The sequence below is a fragment of the Sebastes umbrosus genome, chromosome 3 (genome assembly GCF_015220745.1).
Source record: "Sebastes umbrosus isolate fSebUmb1 chromosome 3, fSebUmb1.pri, whole genome shotgun sequence".
Taxonomy (NCBI): Eukaryota; Metazoa; Chordata; class Actinopteri; order Perciformes; family Sebastidae; genus Sebastes; species Sebastes umbrosus.
This window is the reverse complement of record NC_051271.1, coordinates 5,044,742-5,064,847: the sequence shown is the minus strand read 5'-3', so window position 1 is coordinate 5,064,847 and position 20,106 is coordinate 5,044,742. Positions and strand designations below refer to the sequence as shown.

Genomic DNA, 20,106 nt, shown 5'->3' with positions numbered 1-20,106 from the left:
AAAAAAAGTTGCAGAAATAAATGATAAGTAAATATGAAGATAAATATGTAAATATCATACATAGTAGTATCAAACTAAATTCAATTTTGTTTAGACTGATCATTGACTTTTTCCTCCTAATGATAATTACCACTTGTTAACCCACCTTTTTATTCATCAGCATATCACTGAGAGAGTGTGTGTATGAATATAAACATGCAGAATGTATTTTAGAAACCTGAGTAGTGTCAGAGTGTATGTCTCTGGTCTTTGCACAGCTCAGGCTACATGGGGGAAAAGAGAATTCAGTTCCAAACCAGCTCCTCTGCACAAAGCAGTCGGGCATCAGGACAAACACAAGGCTCACACTGGTGGTGTAGCTGGTGTCATGTTCACCTACACACACACACATACACACACACATGGGAAAGCAGTCTCCCGTAACACTCAAGCGAGTCACCCTGAACTATCTGAACGATCAGACAGAAAGCGAAAAAAGAGGAAGAGAGAGAGAGAGATGACATGAGAGCTACAAAGATTCCCAAATGGGCCCGAGGCAAGAAAGGATCACCTCCTAAAACATTTTTCACTTGCTTATCCAAACACAGACATATACACATGCACACACACACACACACACACACACACACACACACACACACACACACGCACACACACACACACACCTACCAGCCAGTGTCTTTACTTTGGACACTTGGGGTGTAGAAAAAGAAACGGTGTGTGGCCAAATGGCTGTTGGCAGCTCAGCTCCAGAAGACACATTTTAAGATGCTATCTTCATGAAAGGAGGGATTATGTGTGTTATTGTGTGTGTGTGTGTGTGTGTGTGTGTGTGTGTGTGTGTGTGTCAGTCAGGAGGCCTATGGTCTTTGAACATCTGTAAACATTGTGTGTGTGTGTGTGTGTGTGTTGAATATGACCATGTCTTTAACTCTCTCTGTCTTGGTCTCATTACTAGGCATCATCTCATACACAGAGTACCTGTTCCTGCTCTGCATCCTCACAAGTGAGTCAATTCAGTCTCTACAGATCCTCGTTCACCTCATCTCATCTTCTACTTTCTTATTCTTATGCTGGGTTTATTTTGGGAGAAGGTTAGCTAAGGTATATGATATGAACTATACTCAGAGGCCACCCAGAACGTAACAATTATGACACAATCTGGTGGTTTTCCCCTTCCCCTTGGGCTGAGAGAGAGAGACAGTGAGAAGAAGGAAAAAAATACCCCTACTTATAACCTTTCAAAACTTAAATATAGACAGGAATGTGAGGCTTATTCCTAAAAAAAAACCTGCTGCGCTCATTACTCTCTGAGAACAGCAATTTACTGCACTATATATTAAGATATTTCCCCATTACACCTTCAAAACTACTGAATATTTCTGTTCTTTTTCTCCTCAAAATCAGGAATTAAAGTCTTTTTTTTCTCTTCAGTAAATTACCAAGAAACCAAACAGTGTCAATGTTCAAAATTCTTATAATTTTAAAGGTCTTATTGATAACATCTTTATATAGACGAATATTTTTTTTTGAATAAAAAAGTTTTTCCTAACTTGTTGATCATACCTTCCCAGGTATAATTAGTAAACTAAAAACTTCAATGGCAAAAGCCCATGATGTAAGCATTCAAAGCAGTTAGCCAAATCACAATAGGGGTCTCAGTTTTGGGTATTTATGGCCACCAAATGCACACTAACGCCTCGTTTCCACACAGTTTGTGTCCGTAATTCCGTATATTTTACTGATCACGTCCCCTAGTGTTTAACGCAAGGAAATGCGTCTCTTTATGGATGGATAGAACCCCCACTGCAGAAATGGAAGAGAAGTTACTTATCTGTTTTTTACCGTTATATATTTAGTTAAAAGATGTATGAACCACTATCCATGCATTCTACACGTTACGCAGCTAGCTAAATGTTAGCTAAATATGCCGTTGAACTTTTCTATTAGAAAAAAATTATAAATAGAGCTGTTTTCATTCATCAATCGGTTATTAATTCACGAATGTATAAATTCACAGTGCATACTGTCTGTCCAAAATCTGCCGTAAAAGTTGGAGTTTTGCAGGTCCCCGTAGGAATGAATGGACTTCCTGTTGACTTGCATACGTTCACAGAGCTATGTGGAAATGAGGCATTAAAGGTCTTATTGATAACAAATTTTATGGAGACGAATATTTAAAAAAAAAAAATAATACATCCACAGAGCTTTTAGAAATGTGTTCAATGTGTTCAATAAAAGTATAGTTTTTCCTGAAAAAAAAATCTTATGATTGTGAATTAATCATTTTAAAAATGTTGGCGTGTCCAAATTGAATGTTTTGTTTATCTCTGTGGAAGATGTCTGACGTTTGGTTCACACTTCTAACAAGGCTTGTGAGCCGATAGTACAACGACGTTGGTATCACGTGGTATCTCTGGGTCGTCAGTTAGTGTGGAAAAAAACGGATAAATGGCGGAGCTTCGCGGTAAATACCTGGCAACAACTTGTTGTGAAGTAAATGCAATGGAGCGGCGGAGGGAGAATGTGACATCTAGTGGCTGGATGTTATCAATGTTATCAATAACACCTTTAACTGAATAAAATGAAACTTGCAGCAACATTTCCTCCTAGAGAAAGTCACAGTTCAGTGTGTGTCCACATCAAAAGAGAGGGCTGCCATTAATCATGACCACATTAATTAAGAAAGGTTTTGCTGTTTGATTTAATTTAATCAAAGTTAATTTGGAAATTCAGATATTAAAATAAAGAAAAGTAATTAATAAGAACTGTTATTTATAAATTAAATTCAGTTTCAAAATAGTCACATGCTCTTTGTACCTGCATGAGTTTCAGTGACACCAAATTAACATCTTGGATTATTTCTTCCTCGGGTTGAAGGACTGGTAAAGTTGTTTTGTTCAAAAATATCTTCAGTTTTTTGTTGTTGTTAATCTATAGCAAACATATGCGTTGTGGTATTTCTAGGATAAAGACATAAAGTGATGCAAGCTTTATTTGATTTGGCAGATCAACAGCTAAACGTGTGGAGCGGTATAGAAAGATTAAAATGTGAACTGTAGCTCATATAGGTTTATCCACCTGCCCCATCTCCCTCCTGTCTAGCCTATATGACACTTCTTCCCATGCTGCTATTTTTGGGACTAGAATTGCCTTTAACACACACACACACACACACACACACACACACACACACACACACACACTCACCCTATGTGCTCTCCTCTCTGTTCTCCAGAGCCCCATGCTGGCTTTAAGATTGCTTTCAATATGTTTGATGCAGACGGCAACCAGATGGTGGACAAGAGGGAGTTCTTGGTGGTGAGTCTCTGATAGAAAATCCATCCCATGACTGAATTCATATTATTATTAACATCGTGTTTTACTCCCATCGCAAAAAGGACAAGGTTAGGATGTTAAAGATATTGACCATCAGTGTGTAGGGACTATCAGTGAAACGTGGATGGACGATTCATGTTTTTATATAAATCCCCACTGCCTTATTATTTTTGTTACATTTAAAAGCTGATTTTCAGTTCACTATTTCTAAAGACAGTGTATGAAACATCTGAGTAGCCTAACTGTAATAGCATTTCTTTAGATTAAAAACCTATAATGTGTCTTTCATTCCCTGTGGGATCATGGGACCAACAGATTTTCAATAGAAAACACTGCTGCAGGCAGGAAGTGATCAGAATCCCTGTGGAGGCCGGTGGGAGTGGGATGGTTTATCAGCGGGAATGGATGGTAATGGTTGAAGATCCTGTGGGAGTGGGCAGGTGCGGGGCTGAAAAATACTCTCCCACATTGAGGGTTTGGTGATAGGCTCTAATTCTTCTGCTGTCTTCAGTTCAGACTTTGCTAAAAAAATGTCATCTGAAGTCAAATGAAGGGACTAAAATTTAAATAAACCCCAAATGAACAACATCAGGCATTTTTATTATTTTAACTCTTAAAATATTCCTGGATATATCCCTTTACTGATACTACAGCATTCATTTTTCATTATTAATTAACATTAATAATAAAACTGGATTAATGAAAAGCTGTTTAATGTATAGACTATAAAAGCTGCAGTTGACGATGCTTTCCTGGGCCAGTACATTGAAAGCAACTTCAATGGGACTTCGACTCTCTATTAGGAGCACTGGAGGAAACAGAGCCACATGATTTTATTCAGATTATCTGTCTCATTTACTACTGTCAGGATATAGTGACCGTTTTATCAAAATAACTTTTTTTCAATCATATTTGCTCCACTTTTACCTACTTCAGCTTGAAGACAAACTCTAAATACTAAAGCAGCTGCAGTTTTATCCCAGATGTGATTCAGCATCGGTTTACCCTTTAATATACAATATGTGACCATAAGTCCCTCGAAAGCCAAACTAGAAAACCAACACTCTCCTAATCGTGTCGTCAAAAGGCCAGTGCTTGAATCACATCACAGACCAGTGGATCAGTGGATGTTTGTACATGTGAGGCTTCAAACAGAGCTTTGAATCCGGCTTTGAATTGTCAACTTTCTTTCTCTCATTACAGCTTCAGGAGATCTTCCGGAAGAAAAATGAGAAGAGAGGGAGGAAAGGAGATGCTGAGAAGTCGGCGCAGTTGGTAAGAAAGTTGGTAACATAAGAAAAAGGGTGTGTTTGTGTGTTTGAGGAGAGGTATGGTGTAAAAGTCTTTCACTAATCACCCTTAGTACAGCCAACAGTCTTTATGGACATGGACTGCAGTAATTCTGCTATCATCAGTGGGGTAAACTTGAAATAAAAAGATCCAACATGTCCTGGAAGTTAATATAAAAGTATAGAGTAAAGTTACTTCCCTCTTAAAATGGTATTTTAATACATCCATGAATGTAGAATGGCACAGCACCGCTCTGTTACTGAAGGGGCAAAATGAATGCTGTGTCAAACTGTACATGTTGATGTATTGAAAATGACATCATCATCATCCAAGTTAATTGTCATCTGTAGTAATCAAGTATTCATCGAGTTTTAAACTTAGATAAACCCTTCATGTGTGAGTGCATGCTGCCTTATAGAAACTGTTTTAGACAATGTGGTATCTCCTCTGTTTTTTACTGTGTACTTGTTATATTGGATATACTCTTAATAAGAATTTGTCCTTTTCAACACTTCAGGGATTGAAGTTTTGGAACAACACAGGTCACCTCGCCTTACTACACTGAATACTGCTTTTTATGTTTATATCAGTCTGCTTGATGGTTAAACGTTAAAGTGTAGGTTTAAACTTAATAATCTATAAAGCCTGCATGTAGACTTAGAGCCAAATGACTATTAGCTTTTTACAGATGTATCGATACTGGCATATATGTCGGCTAAAATCAAGACGTCAGTACGGAAACGACAAAGATTTGTAGAGGAAAATTTACTTTTTAAAATTTATTTTTCTTGTATAAACTGACTCTTGCTTTAGAAATCTTGGTCACAATTTTTTAAAGGTGCTATAAATTCGATATCCAGAGGATTAATATAGCAGCAAACAACTATTTGCTATATAAAGATATAGAGGAGTAATGTCTACCTAAGCACAGAAGGAAGTCACACTTGTGTAAGTGCACGTTAGTGCTCATGGATGTATTAAGAGAACTGATGCAGCGTTGGAGGCAGGGCCCCGTTCATTCCTGTAAAAGTTGCTCAGTGGCGCATGAAGCCAAAATGGTTTAACTTCCGAGTGCAAAAGTACCCAGATCTTCTGGCGATCTTCCGCAGCCATTGGGCCCATGAAGCAGGCGCAGTAGCGTCCACTCGGTCACATGACTCGGTCACTGGGTCACAGGCGTCACGCTGTCGTCATGGCTTGCTAACTCCGCCTCCCAGCCCTCGCTCCAGCCTCCGACTGGGTCTCATTCACATGAACGGAGGAAGGGAAATAACTCTGGATTCGGCAATTAGGGAATTTTACAACTTTTAGGACCTAATGATTTAAATAAGGACTATTTAAGTGTTCATACTGAGAAGTTGATATACCTAAAAAAAAATTATCCGCTGAATTGCAGACGTCTCTTTCCTAATGTAGGTCTATGGGAAAAAGTCTTTTTGGGCCCAATGGCATCACGTGACGAACACGGAAGTTGTAGTACTACCGTTTGGACACTGCGCAAATTGGCATCAACGACCAGCGCTCTTCATGGGGGCTTGGTTAGTGCATGTGAGTCCCAGTGAGTGTGCCCCACTGGCTAGCTAATGGCGGCCTCTCTGACCTGCGCTCATATGGCGGTTACCACTGATAACGCCATCCCGAACCACAGCGTCGTCACGGAAGCGTAACATCCAGGTTAAGACTCTTAGCTCTGTCAGCACTGTTACTGTTGTTTGCACTGTTCGTGCTGGTAGCACCATTAGCTGCTTTGCTGCCGGCTCAACCATCGCCATGTTGAGAGCCGTATGGAGGCAATTCCTCAATCATAGATATGCTCTAATTTCTAATTTATCCCAAATTGAAGCGAGCTTTGTCAAGAATGTTTTTTTGTGTTATGTGTTCATGTAAAAATATAAATATGGGCAATTATTCAAATATATTGTATTTTCTTCAAAAACTCAGTATTGGATGGGATATATTTAGAGTTTATTAATAAGTCATTAATAAGAAGTGTGTCCTGTAGATCTGTCCTGGTAAAGCTTCCAGCTCACAGGAAGTGCTAACAATGACATTTATAAGGTTAATTTCAAATAAAGGAAAGATAAATGTTACACTTTCCCTCACATGCATACAGTTTCACAAACCATCTGTGGGAAGTGCAGTGCACAGTGCTGCAATGCAAAGTGTGTGTGTGTTGTTCTAAAACGTAATCACAGATGTGTTGAAAGTGACACATCCTTCTGCAGAGCGTATCCACAGCCTCTCTGCATGTACTAACATGTCTTTTACCTTCTCTCTTCCTCCCTCCTCCTCTCTGACTGCATGCTCTGTCCTCCTCTTTCTCGTGTCTCTCTCTGTGTGTCAGAGTATGCAGCTCTATGGATATCAGGTTGCCCCCATGAACAGCGTATGTATCCAAAACCGTAACCCCTTAGTCTCCTTTCTGCTCGTCTGTAGATGGTTAAAGAATGGAAAATGGATGAACGGAGGAACAGAGAGCTAGCTGTTACTACATGCTACATGGTTTCATTTAAAAAAGAAGGCAGTATAGGTGACCGTTTTTAAAGATAATAATAAAACCACAATGCACTTAAACATGGTGGTGGTAAAATGTTAAGAGACAGATATTTTAGTAATAATATTGCAGAATATTTAGAACCTTTTCTGAACTCTGTGTTCGACTGATTAAAAATCTGTTATTATTTTTTTAGAAACGTTTTTTACTCTTATTTTCGTGGTACAATTTCTCAATTGACAGAACATTTTGAACTTAGTTTGCACTTCTCAATATTTGGAAATATGATTTAAAGGAATAGTTTTCAAATACACTTGCTCGCTATCTTGCCAAGAGTTAGGTCAGAAGATCAATACCACTCTCATATCTGTCTGTTAAATATAAGGCCATGACCAGCAGCCTGTTAGCTTAGCTTAGCATAAAGACTGGAAGCAGGGGGAAACAGCTAGCCTGGCTCTGTTCAAAGGTACTGAAATCAGCCAACCAGCACCTCTAAAGCTCTAAAGCTGATTTATTAACACACTATATCTCATTTACTTAATCCTTGCAAAAAACGAAATGCAAAGATGACCATACTAACATGCTATTTAGTTCGCTAAAACAGTATGTGAGATTTTTATAGTATGTCCGAAACCTTAGTATGAAACCGGCGAAATATTACAGTATGCAACCGCTGGACACTACGGTGGCATAAATATCCCACAATGCAATGCGGTCGTGACGATAACGTTCATAACAGACGTTGACGGACGGCTCTGTAACGTCAATAACACTTCAATTGAACTGTAAGTATAGGTTACACTATGCTAGGCGTAATTTGATTATCACAAACTGTCGTTTTGGTCACATGAGGTTGGCACGGGTTACCATGGTTACGTGTCTCCAACCGGCAAAGGAAGTTCTCAGGAAGTGCCGACGTAAATTACTGCTCAGTGTGTCCGAAAAGATCCATACTACTGTTTATTCTCACAAAAGTATGTTGAACGATAGTACACCTGTTGGGTATGTAGTGCATAGTATGCGATTTCGGACGATGCCTATTTCTTGGACGGGTACAGTGACTTTCTGAAGTCTCTGCTGGTTTCCTGGTTGCCTGGCAACCTCATAAAAAAGACCCGAGATTTTTTTTTACTTTTGACAGAGCTGTTTGACAGCTAGCTGTTTCCCCCTGTTTCCAGTCTTTATGCTAAGCTAACCATCACCTGATTCTAGATTCATATTTACTGTAGAGACACGAGAGTGGAATCAATGTTCTTGAAATCAAGGAAGCAAATACGAGTATGTCTGAAAATGTTCCTTTAATTTCCCTTCAATTTGCAATTTGCTCAAACAAATATATTGCTTGCCTCTGTCAAATTACAGTTTTATGGTATAGAAATAGCAGAGATAGAGCAACGGATGGAGGGAGGTATGGTAACAGGGATTCTCATGTCCAACCTGAATCTCATAATCCAACACCAGTTTCCCCACCATGCTGGGTAACTGGATAATCAAGTAAAACTCACTCTGTTTTGTTTGGATTATTTCCCTTCCTTCTGGTAGACTCTGATAGGTTTGTTTGGTGTAAATGTCAATTATATCGTGATACTTAGAGGACTCTGTTTAATGCCTCTGTCAGCCACTTTTGTGTCCTGACCTGGTCTTTGAAAAAAGCCTTAACCCTGACCCAGTCCACCTGATCCTCTGTTGTCAGTAAAGCAGTAGGGTCCTTGAAAGGATGAATGGATAGAAAGAATAAGCGGGATAGAGAGAGAGACTTCCTTCAAGACGGGGTGTCCATCTGTCAGGTCAGCCGGGTGATTGATCGAGGGAGGATGGCAGAGGGTGGGATGAATGGGGAGAGGGATGGCAGCAGAGGAGTAATAGATTTAAGGGGTCAGGAGAGATGAACTCTTACAAAAAGAGAGTGATGTGATTTAGAATGACTTGAGGCACTCTAAAGCTCTAAACACAATCAGACACTGTCCATTTTAGACTGTTGTAGGACGCGTGCTGTTTGGTTGTCAGTGTGTGTGTTCCTGTTGGGGGTTAGTTAATGCACAGAGAGAGCAGGAGATCTTTTATTGAAGTGTGAGCACTTAAATAAAGAGAGCAAACAGGTTACATTTGTTTGCTGAGTAGTATGGCATCCAAAATTTAACATATTACTTTAAAAAAAGAAATACTCTACAGAAAAAAAAACAATTTCCCCTCAAGATACAAAGATAACCTGTAGAGTTGTGGTGAATATTTACTAATAGAGATGGAGAACAGTGCAGCACAAATGTCAGGAGGATGTGTACTATCCAGTAACTGTAGGCCTCCAGCCACTAGTCTCTGTTCAGACGATGAGCGAGCATTCTTTCTTTCTCTCTTTCACTCACACACACACACACACACACACACACACTCTCACACACACACACACACAGCCGTCAGTGTTGTGATGGATAGCTGCATTGTCAGTGTGAAGTTAAGAGCGGTGCAGGGTCATGTTAAAATGGCTGCTGCTGCGTTCTCCCTGGAGAGACAGACGAGGTGGGTGGTCAGGATACACTCTGAACAGAAGACAGCAATATGTTCAGCTGGTTCACTATCATATGGGTTATATAGGAAAACTAGATTTTGGGTGGAAGAATTGTGTGTTTGCGTTAGAGATCAATTAGATATGCAAGATTCTTGTTTTTTTTACAACCCTCTGAGACCCATAATAGACCCAGTTTTTGTCACGTTAACCAAGAGTGTTTGTCTAAATCTGGCCCTTCCTCCCTTCATTCCTGTTTTGTTTGACACTAACAGGTTTGATGTTTTCTGCTTACTACAGTGGATTGGGTGAATTTATAGTTAGATCAAAATTAAACATGGATATTAATACTGTAAGTTGTACTGATGACAGAACATGAACTCTTAACATTTTATTTTTCTTTCTTCCTCTCTAGTTGTATTAGTCGTTTATTCTAGACAGCATTTACTCAATGTAGGCTTAGCAAATCATTTACAGTGCCTCTAGTTAGCCTATACTATGGATGAGCTTTCCCATATAATATTAGGCAGTTCAATGAGCGCCAGATGCCTGATCAGATCTATCTTGATCAATATTTATTTATTAATGCTTAGTGCTGTATGTGACACTTGGTGCCTTCACGTGTTTATCGTGTTCACGAGAAGAGTCCATATGAACCCCCCCTCCCCCCTCTTGTGGTATTCACGACCTTGCAAGTGTAAAGTTTCTGAAAGCTCAGAGTTCACGACTTGTGACGTGTTTGTTGACGTTGTCAGAAATGGCCGAGGCTATGGAAGTACATTTTTCGGTGCATAATAAGTGCATATATTGTAATTGTAGTCGTATATTGTAATTCTTCATAATTTTATTATTGTCTGAGGAAAATGTTGATATTCCCAACGGCCTCATCTTTTTCCTCTGTCAATGTGCCTTTGCAGTTCCTGCATTATGTTACCCGCCAGCTTGCTCAATTGTTAGCAACGTTAATATTTCCGTTGCTTAGCAGTGGCGTCCTTCGCGACTTGACCACTTGAACGCCACGCATATCGTGTACACGACTTCCCATGTTGTAAACACAAGCTCAGGAGTTTCATTTGAAGGCACCAACTGTTCATGAATATGCAGTACACCTGCTGTATTTGTAATGTAGTGATCCTCATGAATCTGTCTGTATATATTGTTGAGATTTGATATATAGTGAATATTGGAAGCTGAAGATTACTTCCTGAAGTGGTGGAGTTGTAAGTGAACTGACCCTGGCCCTGCTTGACCGCTCCTACAGGTGCTAAAAAAAGACAGTCAGGAGTTTGTGGCGCGGAGTTACTGGGACGTTCTGAGGCGAGGCGCCAGTCAAGTCCTCTTTTCTGACCTGGCGGAGGTATACAGACCCATCTGTCCTCTGTCCCTACATCCCTTCATTCTTCATCCTGCATTCTTCCTCTTCAGCTCCCTGTAGTTAATGTTGATCCTCCAACTAGCCCCATAGATCCAGAATAAGGTAACTGCATCAAGCTTGGCCAGAATAAGACCAAACCTTCAAAATAAAAGCTTTAAAGGCCTTAATCTTCGGGAGAAATCATGCCTAACTTCTCAACGTTAATGTGGACCAAAATATTCTTTTTTTAAAATATTTGGTAGAACTTCATTTTACAGGTCCGCAAATGTCATAGTAATTAGGTGATAATTAGCAAGTAACCTATTTGAAATTTCTTTGGAATTACTGCCAAATTACCCTAATATTTACCTCAAAAATTACTTTATTATAAACATTATTTAATAATTATATTTATATTATTTCTCAATAGCTGGTCATTTATTTAATACATTTCCAGGAAAAGAATACAATGTTAATTGATATGCTTTATTTCTATAAATGTTTATAATAAAGTAATTTTCGATCAAATTTGAGGTAACATTTATATTTAATAATAATTCTATGCTAAAATAGCATATAATGGTTAAAATAGGGCCCTTAGGCTTGAGAAGCGGCTGCTCTTCATCAGAGGTGGAAAACCAAAACTAATAGAAGACACTTCTGATCAGACACAAATCTCACCATTGTGTGACTTATTGTCTACACAAATGTAACCTGGTAGCTAATGTCATGATTCAGGGAGTGTTTTTTAAGAAATTTCAAATAACTTATTTGCTAATTATCATCTATTAACCAGCAGACATGGAAATAATAGGTTACTTGCTAATTATCACCTAATTACCATGAAACCTGCGGAACTGTGTTATCATTTTCATGGTTAAAAGAGAAGAAAGAACCAAAAATATTTGTCGTCCTATCAAATGATCATCCTAAAACTTTTATTCTGGTTTGGCTTGATACTGACAACTTACATAATCTGATTGTCATCTTTTTTTCTTCCTTTGTTTCCTAAACATCACTTCATATCTAATTTATTTCACTCAGTATCTGGCATATACTTCCATCTCACTGTTTTCAAACCGAAGGTACAGAAACTATTGCTTTTCCTCCATTCCTGTTCCCCATATGAAATCATATCTGTTTGGATGAGCTCTAAAAGACTTCTTTCCACTGAACACAATATGTTCATCAAATTGATCTCTTCTAAAACTGAGAGAAGGTTGTGAGGAAATAACTCGAAGCTCCTCCAAACGTTTGAAGTCTCTTCCCCATTTTCATTGTGTCACTTCATCCTGATGAACAGATATGACAAGAACGTCTTAATATTTGTTCTTGTTGATTATTTTCTCTAAAGAATTTGATCCATTGTATTGGTGTGACAGTATTGATCCAATAACGGTAGTAGATAGATGATAGATATTGTAATGTGCGTATTCCTCTATATAACCTGTTGTGTTCCTCACCTGCCTTCTGTCATTTGGTCTCTTCGTTATGCTTTTGTTTGTGTATCTGTGCCTTGTTATCTGTGCTGTGTCGTGGCTAGTGTCGTAGCTTTGGTGTCAGTTCATTCTCGGTTTACACCACGACATTAATGACACTGGTATAATGATAAGAAGGCTGACTGCAGAGCACATACAAAAACAAAAACACAGTTATACTGAATCACGTATGAGTCGTTTTGAGTACAGTCTGTTGCTTCTATACTACGTCAAACCAAATATTGACCAGAACTGCCTGTGGCTAGCAGGTCATCTCTAGAGCCATGGTAGTAGCGTGGCTAAAAATCTGTTGAATACAAACAGGACTAAAATCAAAACATTTTTGCAGAATTTCACATTTTGTTCGCGGCAACTCAAATTGTCTCTCCGATATGTCTAACACAAGGTCGAGCTGCTGGTAATGATTACTAACAGCTAGCAGTGCTAGCAAGCTAAATGACTAATGACAGGCTATGTGCTGCGGTGGCAGCGGAAGCTGAGGTGGAGATAATGACAGTGGAGCGTAATGGGACTGACCTTGTATTTACACCGAGCAGCCTTTCATCTGCCGCGACGTCAGATGGACAGAACAGACAAAGAACAGACATGTTAAGTGTGAGGGATTAATACATGACTAAATTTAACACACAAAAAATGAGACAAATGAAAGAAGAGGGTAGATTAAAGAGAGAGAAGACAAAGCTTTAAGAGCACCAGATCAGATAAGGAGAAAACCTGAGGGTGAAGAAAAAAGAAGGGAAGAGATAAAATCAGAGACAACAAACAGGTGAGAGAGGCCGACAGAAGATGACACAGGTCAGCAGAGAGAACAAATGTTGAGGAACAAAGTGGGTGGGGAGAGAAGAAGTTCGGGAAACGCATTTAGGGGGAAAGAAAGAAGCAGGTTGTATTTAGAGAGATGTGTTTACTCAACAGATTAGTCACCATTATACCTCTTTGCTTTTGTCTGGAGAAGGAGGGACTGACTGACAGGCTGAGAAGGAGGGAGGGAAGGAAAGAGCGAATCACCTCCATGTTTGTCAGGTGAAGGAGGTACTGACGGGTAGCATGAGGAGAAAGGAAGTCAGAGCAAGATAAGAGGGAAACAGGAGAGGGAAAGAAAAAGAAAGAGAGATAAACAATGCAGGGAGAAAGAAGCAGAGGTCGTGGGGAGGGAAAGGCTGTTTTTACCCCGGGAGGTGTGACTGACTGACAGTCTGACGGACTCGACTAAAGACCGACAATGAGCTCTTCCTCCAAGGTATTACTCACAGATAGAGATGAGGAAGACCGTTTAGTGTTTACATCAGTAATTACTGTTTTTACCTTCAGCTTCATGATCAAAGTCTGTTGAAGCTCTCACACACACACACACACACACACACAGATGGACAAATAGACACATGCACACACACCAGGTGTTGGCTCGTGCCTTGTGGGCGTGGTAACCATGACGTCTTCATGGGGATGATGAGCTCACGCCGGTGCTGCCACACTTCCAGGAATGATAAGCTTGTTTTGATCAGTTTGACATTACGTCTTACCCGAGGTCAGACTGATATTCCTTCTTAAAGGACCAGTGTGTAGGATTTAGGGAGCAGAAATGGAATATAATATTCATAACTATGTTTTTATTAGTGAATAATCACCTGAAACTAAGAATTGTTTTGTTTTCGTTAGCTTAGAATGAGCCCTTCATATCTACATAGGGAGCAGGTCCACTTCACCGAGTCCGCCATGTTGCACCGCCATGTTTCTACAGAAGCCCAGAACGGACAAACCAAACACTGGCTCTAGAGAGATCCTTTCATGTTTTTAATAGGGCTGTCTATCGATTAAAATATTTAATCGCAATAAACAGCATGATTATCCATAGTGAATTGCGATTAATCGCACAGTTATTATCCGTTCAAAATGTACCTTAAAGGGAGATTTGTCGCGTATTTAATACTCTTATCAACATGGGAGTGGGAAAATATGCTGCTTTATGCGAATGCATGTATATATTTATTATTGGAAATCAATTAACAACACGAAATGGTGACAAATATTGTCCAGAAACCCTCACAGGTACTGCATTTAGCATAACAAATATGCTCAAATCATAACATGGCAAATTCAAGTCCATCAGGCAACAACAGCTGTCAGTGTGTCAGTGTGCTGACTTGACTATGTCTTGCTCCAAACTGCATGTGATTATCATAAAGTGGTCATGTCTGTAAAGGGGAGACTCGTTGGTACCATAGAACCCATTTACATTCACATATCTTGAGGTCAAAGGTCAAGGGACCCCTTTGAACACGGCCATGCCCGTTTTTCTTTGCCACATTTTTTATAGCATTATTTTGCCTTTTTTGTGACAAGCTAGTGTGACATGGTTGGTATAACAATGGATTCATTAGGTTTTCTAGTTTCATATGATTCCAGTATCTTCACTCTTGCTTTAAAACTGAGCGCGCTACAACCTAAAAATCGCAAGTTGTGTTAATGCGTTAAAGAAATTTGTGCCATTAAAACGAATTTGCGTTAACATTGACAGCTCTAGTTTTTACGTTACCTGAAGGACACCGTAGTTCTCCGACATGCTTGGAAAGGGAGGAGTGAGTGGAGGGGTATTCAGTTGGTTGCAATCTGCAACCTCACCACCAGATGCCACCAAATCCTACATACTGGTCCTTTAAAAGAATTTGATATTAATACCAATGTTTTTTAAACTTTAAATTTGACAGAAGAGAGGAGACAAAAGACTTTTGAGTGACATCCCGCCACAGCAATGTTTTTTTTTTGTTACTAATCCGTATTTTTACTGTGTAATGTGAAAGGTTTCACTCATAGTGATGAAACCGCTGATAAATCCCTAGATGGAAGTTTCCCTTAGCTCTACAAAGTACTTTAGTATCATTCCGCTCATTGTTGTGGTTTGATGGCCGCCCACAGCTTTCCTGTGTTGGTCTCATCAACCTTGCTTCCAGCAGCAGCAGGCAGCTGTTTTCAGTGGAAAAAGCTCAGATAAACCAATTGTATACACTACCTGCCCAGCACCAAACAGCAGGCACAGCGACTAGCTGGTGAACGTAGATACACAGATATTTCCCTCAGGAGTTGCTGGAGAACAGTGAATATTGGTGTTCAGACACAATCACTCCAAATGTATGTTAACACGTTCACCATGGCAACTGTATTAGGTGATAATATGTCAATGTTGTGTTTACAGCTTGTTCTGCTGCCACCAAATGGCAAAAAGATCAGCTAATGCAGCTTAATCAGCGGGGGAATAGAACCGTTGGTCCGTAGCGTGCAGATGGAGATGACCACCTCTGGTTCTATATTTGATTTCATTGATTTCATTGATTTCATTGATTTCCCATGGTGCACGGCATCCAAATATCAATAACCTCTCTTGTCAGTTTGCTCAATTCAACTGAATTCAAACCCCGCTACCAAAGTGCACTATATTTTTTTAACCACATGAACCCATGTAATCTTAAATCCCCTGACCAACTTATTTACACTTAATTAAACATTCAAACCTCTTGAGGATAACTGATAAGTCACTGCAACAGTGATTATACAATAATCCGATTCATTATGAATTCACAAAAGAGGAACAGAGTAATTGGCAGTAGTCTACCTATCTCTTGTTTTTCTGCGTTCCTGTCACTGAAAGAGCAAAACAAACAGTTTGAGATGATGGAAAGAACAGGAGGGATATGGGGAAAGGAGGGAAAGGAGGGCAGAGAGACACCACCTGGATGCTGTCTAGATGTATGAACAGCTCATGTGTCATAAAGACGTCAGTAATGCGTCAGTCATAAGATAAAAGAGCAAAAGTATTTTTGTCCTTGTTTGTCCGTAATCAGAGGCTTAATGAAAAGACCCTCGAATAAGTGAGACACTGAAATGATAAGTCTGTAATTGTTTCAGTTTGTCTGTGTTTATATGAAGGAAGTTCCTCCTCATCAAAGACTGAGAGACCAGACTGCAACGTGAATCAGAAACAGACTGAATGTCACGCTAATGTTTGTGGTCCTAAAGCAGGGTTTACTTTTAATGATTGTTTCCCAGAAGAAGATTTATCCTGTGAGTTACCAATCTGTGTCCATTACAGCGGGACCTACTACAAGGCATTTTATTTGGAATTTAGTTTGTGCCTTAATCTACTACATCTCACTGTAGGGATGATTAAAGGTGCTATTGATAACATTCAGCCACTAGATGTCGCTTTCTCCCTCCCCCGTTCCATTGCATTTACTTCACAAGAAGTCGTTGCCAGACACTTACCGTCAATCTCAGTTATCTATCCCAGTGGTTCCCAGTCTGGGAAGGTATGATCGACAAGTTAGGAAAAAAAATAATAATAATTTGTTCATAGCATGAAGTCCTCACAGGGCAAAGCAATATGTAACATTTGAAGAGGTTTAGAAACTGATGGAGGTTTTGGCAGCTTAACATAGCCAGTAAGTTTTGATATCAGTTTCACCATTAAAAATGAAATATATAAAAATTCCTTGAAACTTGTCTTTGGAACGTAACTTGAACACTAAACAGTATTTACTTTGTTCTCATCCAGATCAACATGCTAGGTTTTCTATCCATCATTACCCCTGCACCTCAGTTATAGTCATTTGCTATAATTTTTGACAGAATGAATGCACATTTTATGTCACAACACAACAACTACAGCATCTGTCAAAGATGAGTGAATCTGTGTAGTTTCTCACCTTTTGTAAACCTGTGTCATCTTGCTTGACATTTTCTTCTTGTCCCACGTCGGATTTTAGGATTTTACTCTTGAGGTAGAACCACGAATGGCATCGTGGCAATGATGATGATGATGATGATGATGATAATTATGTTGATGATGATGGGAATGGCATAAATGCTCTTCCTCTTTAAAAGGACATGAGATTCCAACCAATCTTATGTCTGCATAAACCTCAGCATGGCCGTGGATTGGACAGGGGGGTTGGCTGGGTTGGGCATGGCAGGGAGAGAGAGAGAGAGAGAGAGAGAAATGACATCCTCTCTTTCTGCACCGACGCTGGCTGAGTCTTTTCTGGAGTTGCTCGAAAGCACAGTCACCTTTTTCTGAGATACATATGTTAGGGAGCATAACAATTAAATACAAACTCAGGCACAGTTTTCTTAAAGGCCCATAAAACTCACCTTGTTTTTGTAGGGGATTTAAAATATCATTCAGTAAACGCACACCTGCAAACTGTGGAGGGAAGACAGAAGAATATGTAAACAGAGTAAAGGAAAGAACATATAAACAACGCAAATTACACGATGATTCTCGTCCATTGACGGAAAAAGGTGGAATCGGCTCCCATTCTCTGCATTTGTGCTTTTGTGGGTTTCGTTCTGTGCTGCTGCTGTTTGTGACTTGAGGTTGTGTACGGGTGTATCAATGTGGCGTTTGTACAGAGGAGTGCATTGGATGTGGTGGCTTTAATGCGTCTGTGAATGTTTTGCAGCTCAGTGTTGTCATGTGTTGTTATGTATTTGTCTGTCTCGCCTTCAGTTGTTCTTCCACATGTCTTCTCTCTGTCGACTCTACTCTCCCACCTCGTCCTCCTTCTTCCTACGTTCTCCCAACACTCCCAGTCCCGGCTCGATGAATATTTGCATGACTCGTGTTTTTCATTGTGTCTCTTTGTGTATTTTTTGTGTTGTGTGTTTGAGCACTTCTTGTGTCTTCCTAGACCGGTAGTGGTCTGTGTTTCATGCTGCTACAGTCAGTCTAGGCAGCATGGAATAAATAGCTTCATACCTCTCATTTTATTTCTTTTCCTTTTCCTATTTAAAAAAACAACGATAAGGATGATCTTGACTGTTAGAAAAAAAATGGACAGAAAGGTCCTTTCTGTGCATTTTAAGCTGGGCATGCAGTGTACGATTTTAGCCCGTTTCTGGCCCAAATTTGAGCCGCACGACTCATTTTAGAGTTGGATCGAATTCCAGCTTCTTCGGGCGTCGTTTGCCGTGCAATGTACAGGGGGGACCGAGGACCGATTAACTCCTTCTGTCCGGCCGTCGGATGAATTTCCTACATGTCTCTCGCACAGTTGGAGCGGAGCCACATGACGATTCCCCAACGTCACTGCCTTTTTTCTACTGTTTTTACAGTAATCAGAGCGTAGCTACCAAGATAACAATATAGGCTACAATAGATATAGCTAGTAAAACGTAGCTAATTTACCTCCAATTCTCTCTGCAAAATGGACAAGCCTTACTATCCTCGTCTTCCTAGCCACCTGTGAGTCCATATTAATGTAATGCCGCTGCCTCTTTTTTTTAGACGTTTCAGCAGACAGGATGGCACAGATGATCAAGGCAGCACTTTTCTGCCTTGTTAGCATTGTGACCCGTACAGACCTCTGCTAGCAAACTAACTTTATCTGCCTCGGAGCTTTCAAACCAATCAATATTGACAACTATCAACAGCCAGAACGGTACAACAGCCAGAACGGTACTCAGGGGCCGATCGGACCGTACAGTGTGAGCACATAAATCGTTAGCTTTGGCTTTACATCGCAAACGATCTACTCGTACAGCAGGAGTAGGGATTGCACAACAACATTTCTAAAATCGTACAGTGTATGCCCAGCTTAAAATCATTCCCCCATTTTACCTTTCCATTTTTTTCGGCACATACTTTATGGAACTGAAAGCGTTGACAGTGACATGTTTCCACCATGTTGAGCCATCATGGTGGCAAAACCCGCCTGTTAAGTGATTCTTGTCCCATTTAAGAGGTTTAACTTTAACATTATTGCTGCCTAGACTGGAATGTTTGATGTTGTTATGGTCGCTAACTGTCTGAGCTGATTCGTTTGATTGACTTTGTTTGTCGTCGCTCATCCAGCGCACGTTCTGCACGTGTGCAGCAGAAACCTGCTTCCTGCTAGCCTGGCACCACGGTCGCCATGTTGGATTGATGACGGAATTGTCCCCCCCCACTGCTTCTCCTCCAATCACAATGCTTGATGTGTATATGGATTAGTCACTCACTGACCCTCTGTCTTGCTCTGGTGATTCACAGCGAGCAGATGAGAGTATCACGATCGACACCACCCTGTTGGTCCATTTCTTTGGGAAGAAAGGGAAGGCAGAGCTTACTTTTGATGACTTCTACAGGTACTAAAACATATACAGTGTACCAAATCGCAAAACAGTAACATGCTTCTTTTGATAAATCTTTGAGTAAAATCTGTTTCTTCTCGTTTCCCCTCCTCGCTGTTGTTCAGGTTTATGGATAACCTTCAAACAGAGGTGTTGGAAATTGAGTTTCTGACTTACTCTAAAGGGATGACCACCATCAGTGAAGAAGACTTCGCCAAAATCCTGCTTCGCTTCACCAATGTGGAGAACATCAGCGCCTACCTGGAGAACGTCCGCCACTGTATACCTGACGAGAAGGTACGGTACATACACGCACGCCGTTTTTTACTGGGAAAGGAACACAGACGAATCAACAGCTGTGCAAATGACTGGAAATACAGAAGAATCGCCAAATGTTGGTAGTAAACTTAGAGAACGCTGATCATTTTTACAACACGGTTTTGACCAGGATTTTGGATCATTGTTTTTTTTCCTCAGTTAACACCCGATGCCTCTACTAATCTTTCAGTTGTTTCATTTCTTT

The 20,106-nt window shown here is 40.0% G+C and overlaps 1 protein-coding gene across 14 annotated transcripts in view; it reads left to right on the top strand.

The window, feature by feature from the left end:
• The window catches only part of micu3a (mitochondrial calcium uptake family, member 3a), a 35,356-nt gene that overhangs the window by 10,724 nt on the left and 4,526 nt on the right, over positions 1-20,106 (top strand). For 3 of the 14 annotated variants that reach the window (XM_037763567.1, XM_037763566.1, XM_037763570.1), the window contains exons 5-12: positions 959-1,006; positions 3,239-3,321; positions 4,543-4,614; positions 6,974-7,015; positions 10,888-10,983; positions 17,240-17,254; positions 19,504-19,598; positions 19,709-19,880. In XM_037763567.1, the coding sequence (XP_037619495.1) occupies positions 959-1,006; positions 3,239-3,321; positions 4,543-4,614; positions 6,974-7,015; positions 10,888-10,983; positions 17,240-17,254; positions 19,504-19,598; positions 19,709-19,880 (623 nt within the window). The remainder of the gene's footprint in view (positions 1-958; positions 1,007-3,238; positions 3,322-4,542; positions 4,615-6,973; positions 7,016-10,887; positions 10,984-17,239; positions 17,255-19,503; positions 19,599-19,708; positions 19,881-20,106) is intronic. The other 11 variants (XM_037763569.1, XM_037763568.1, XM_037763574.1 and 8 more) reach the window with 8 other exon arrangements.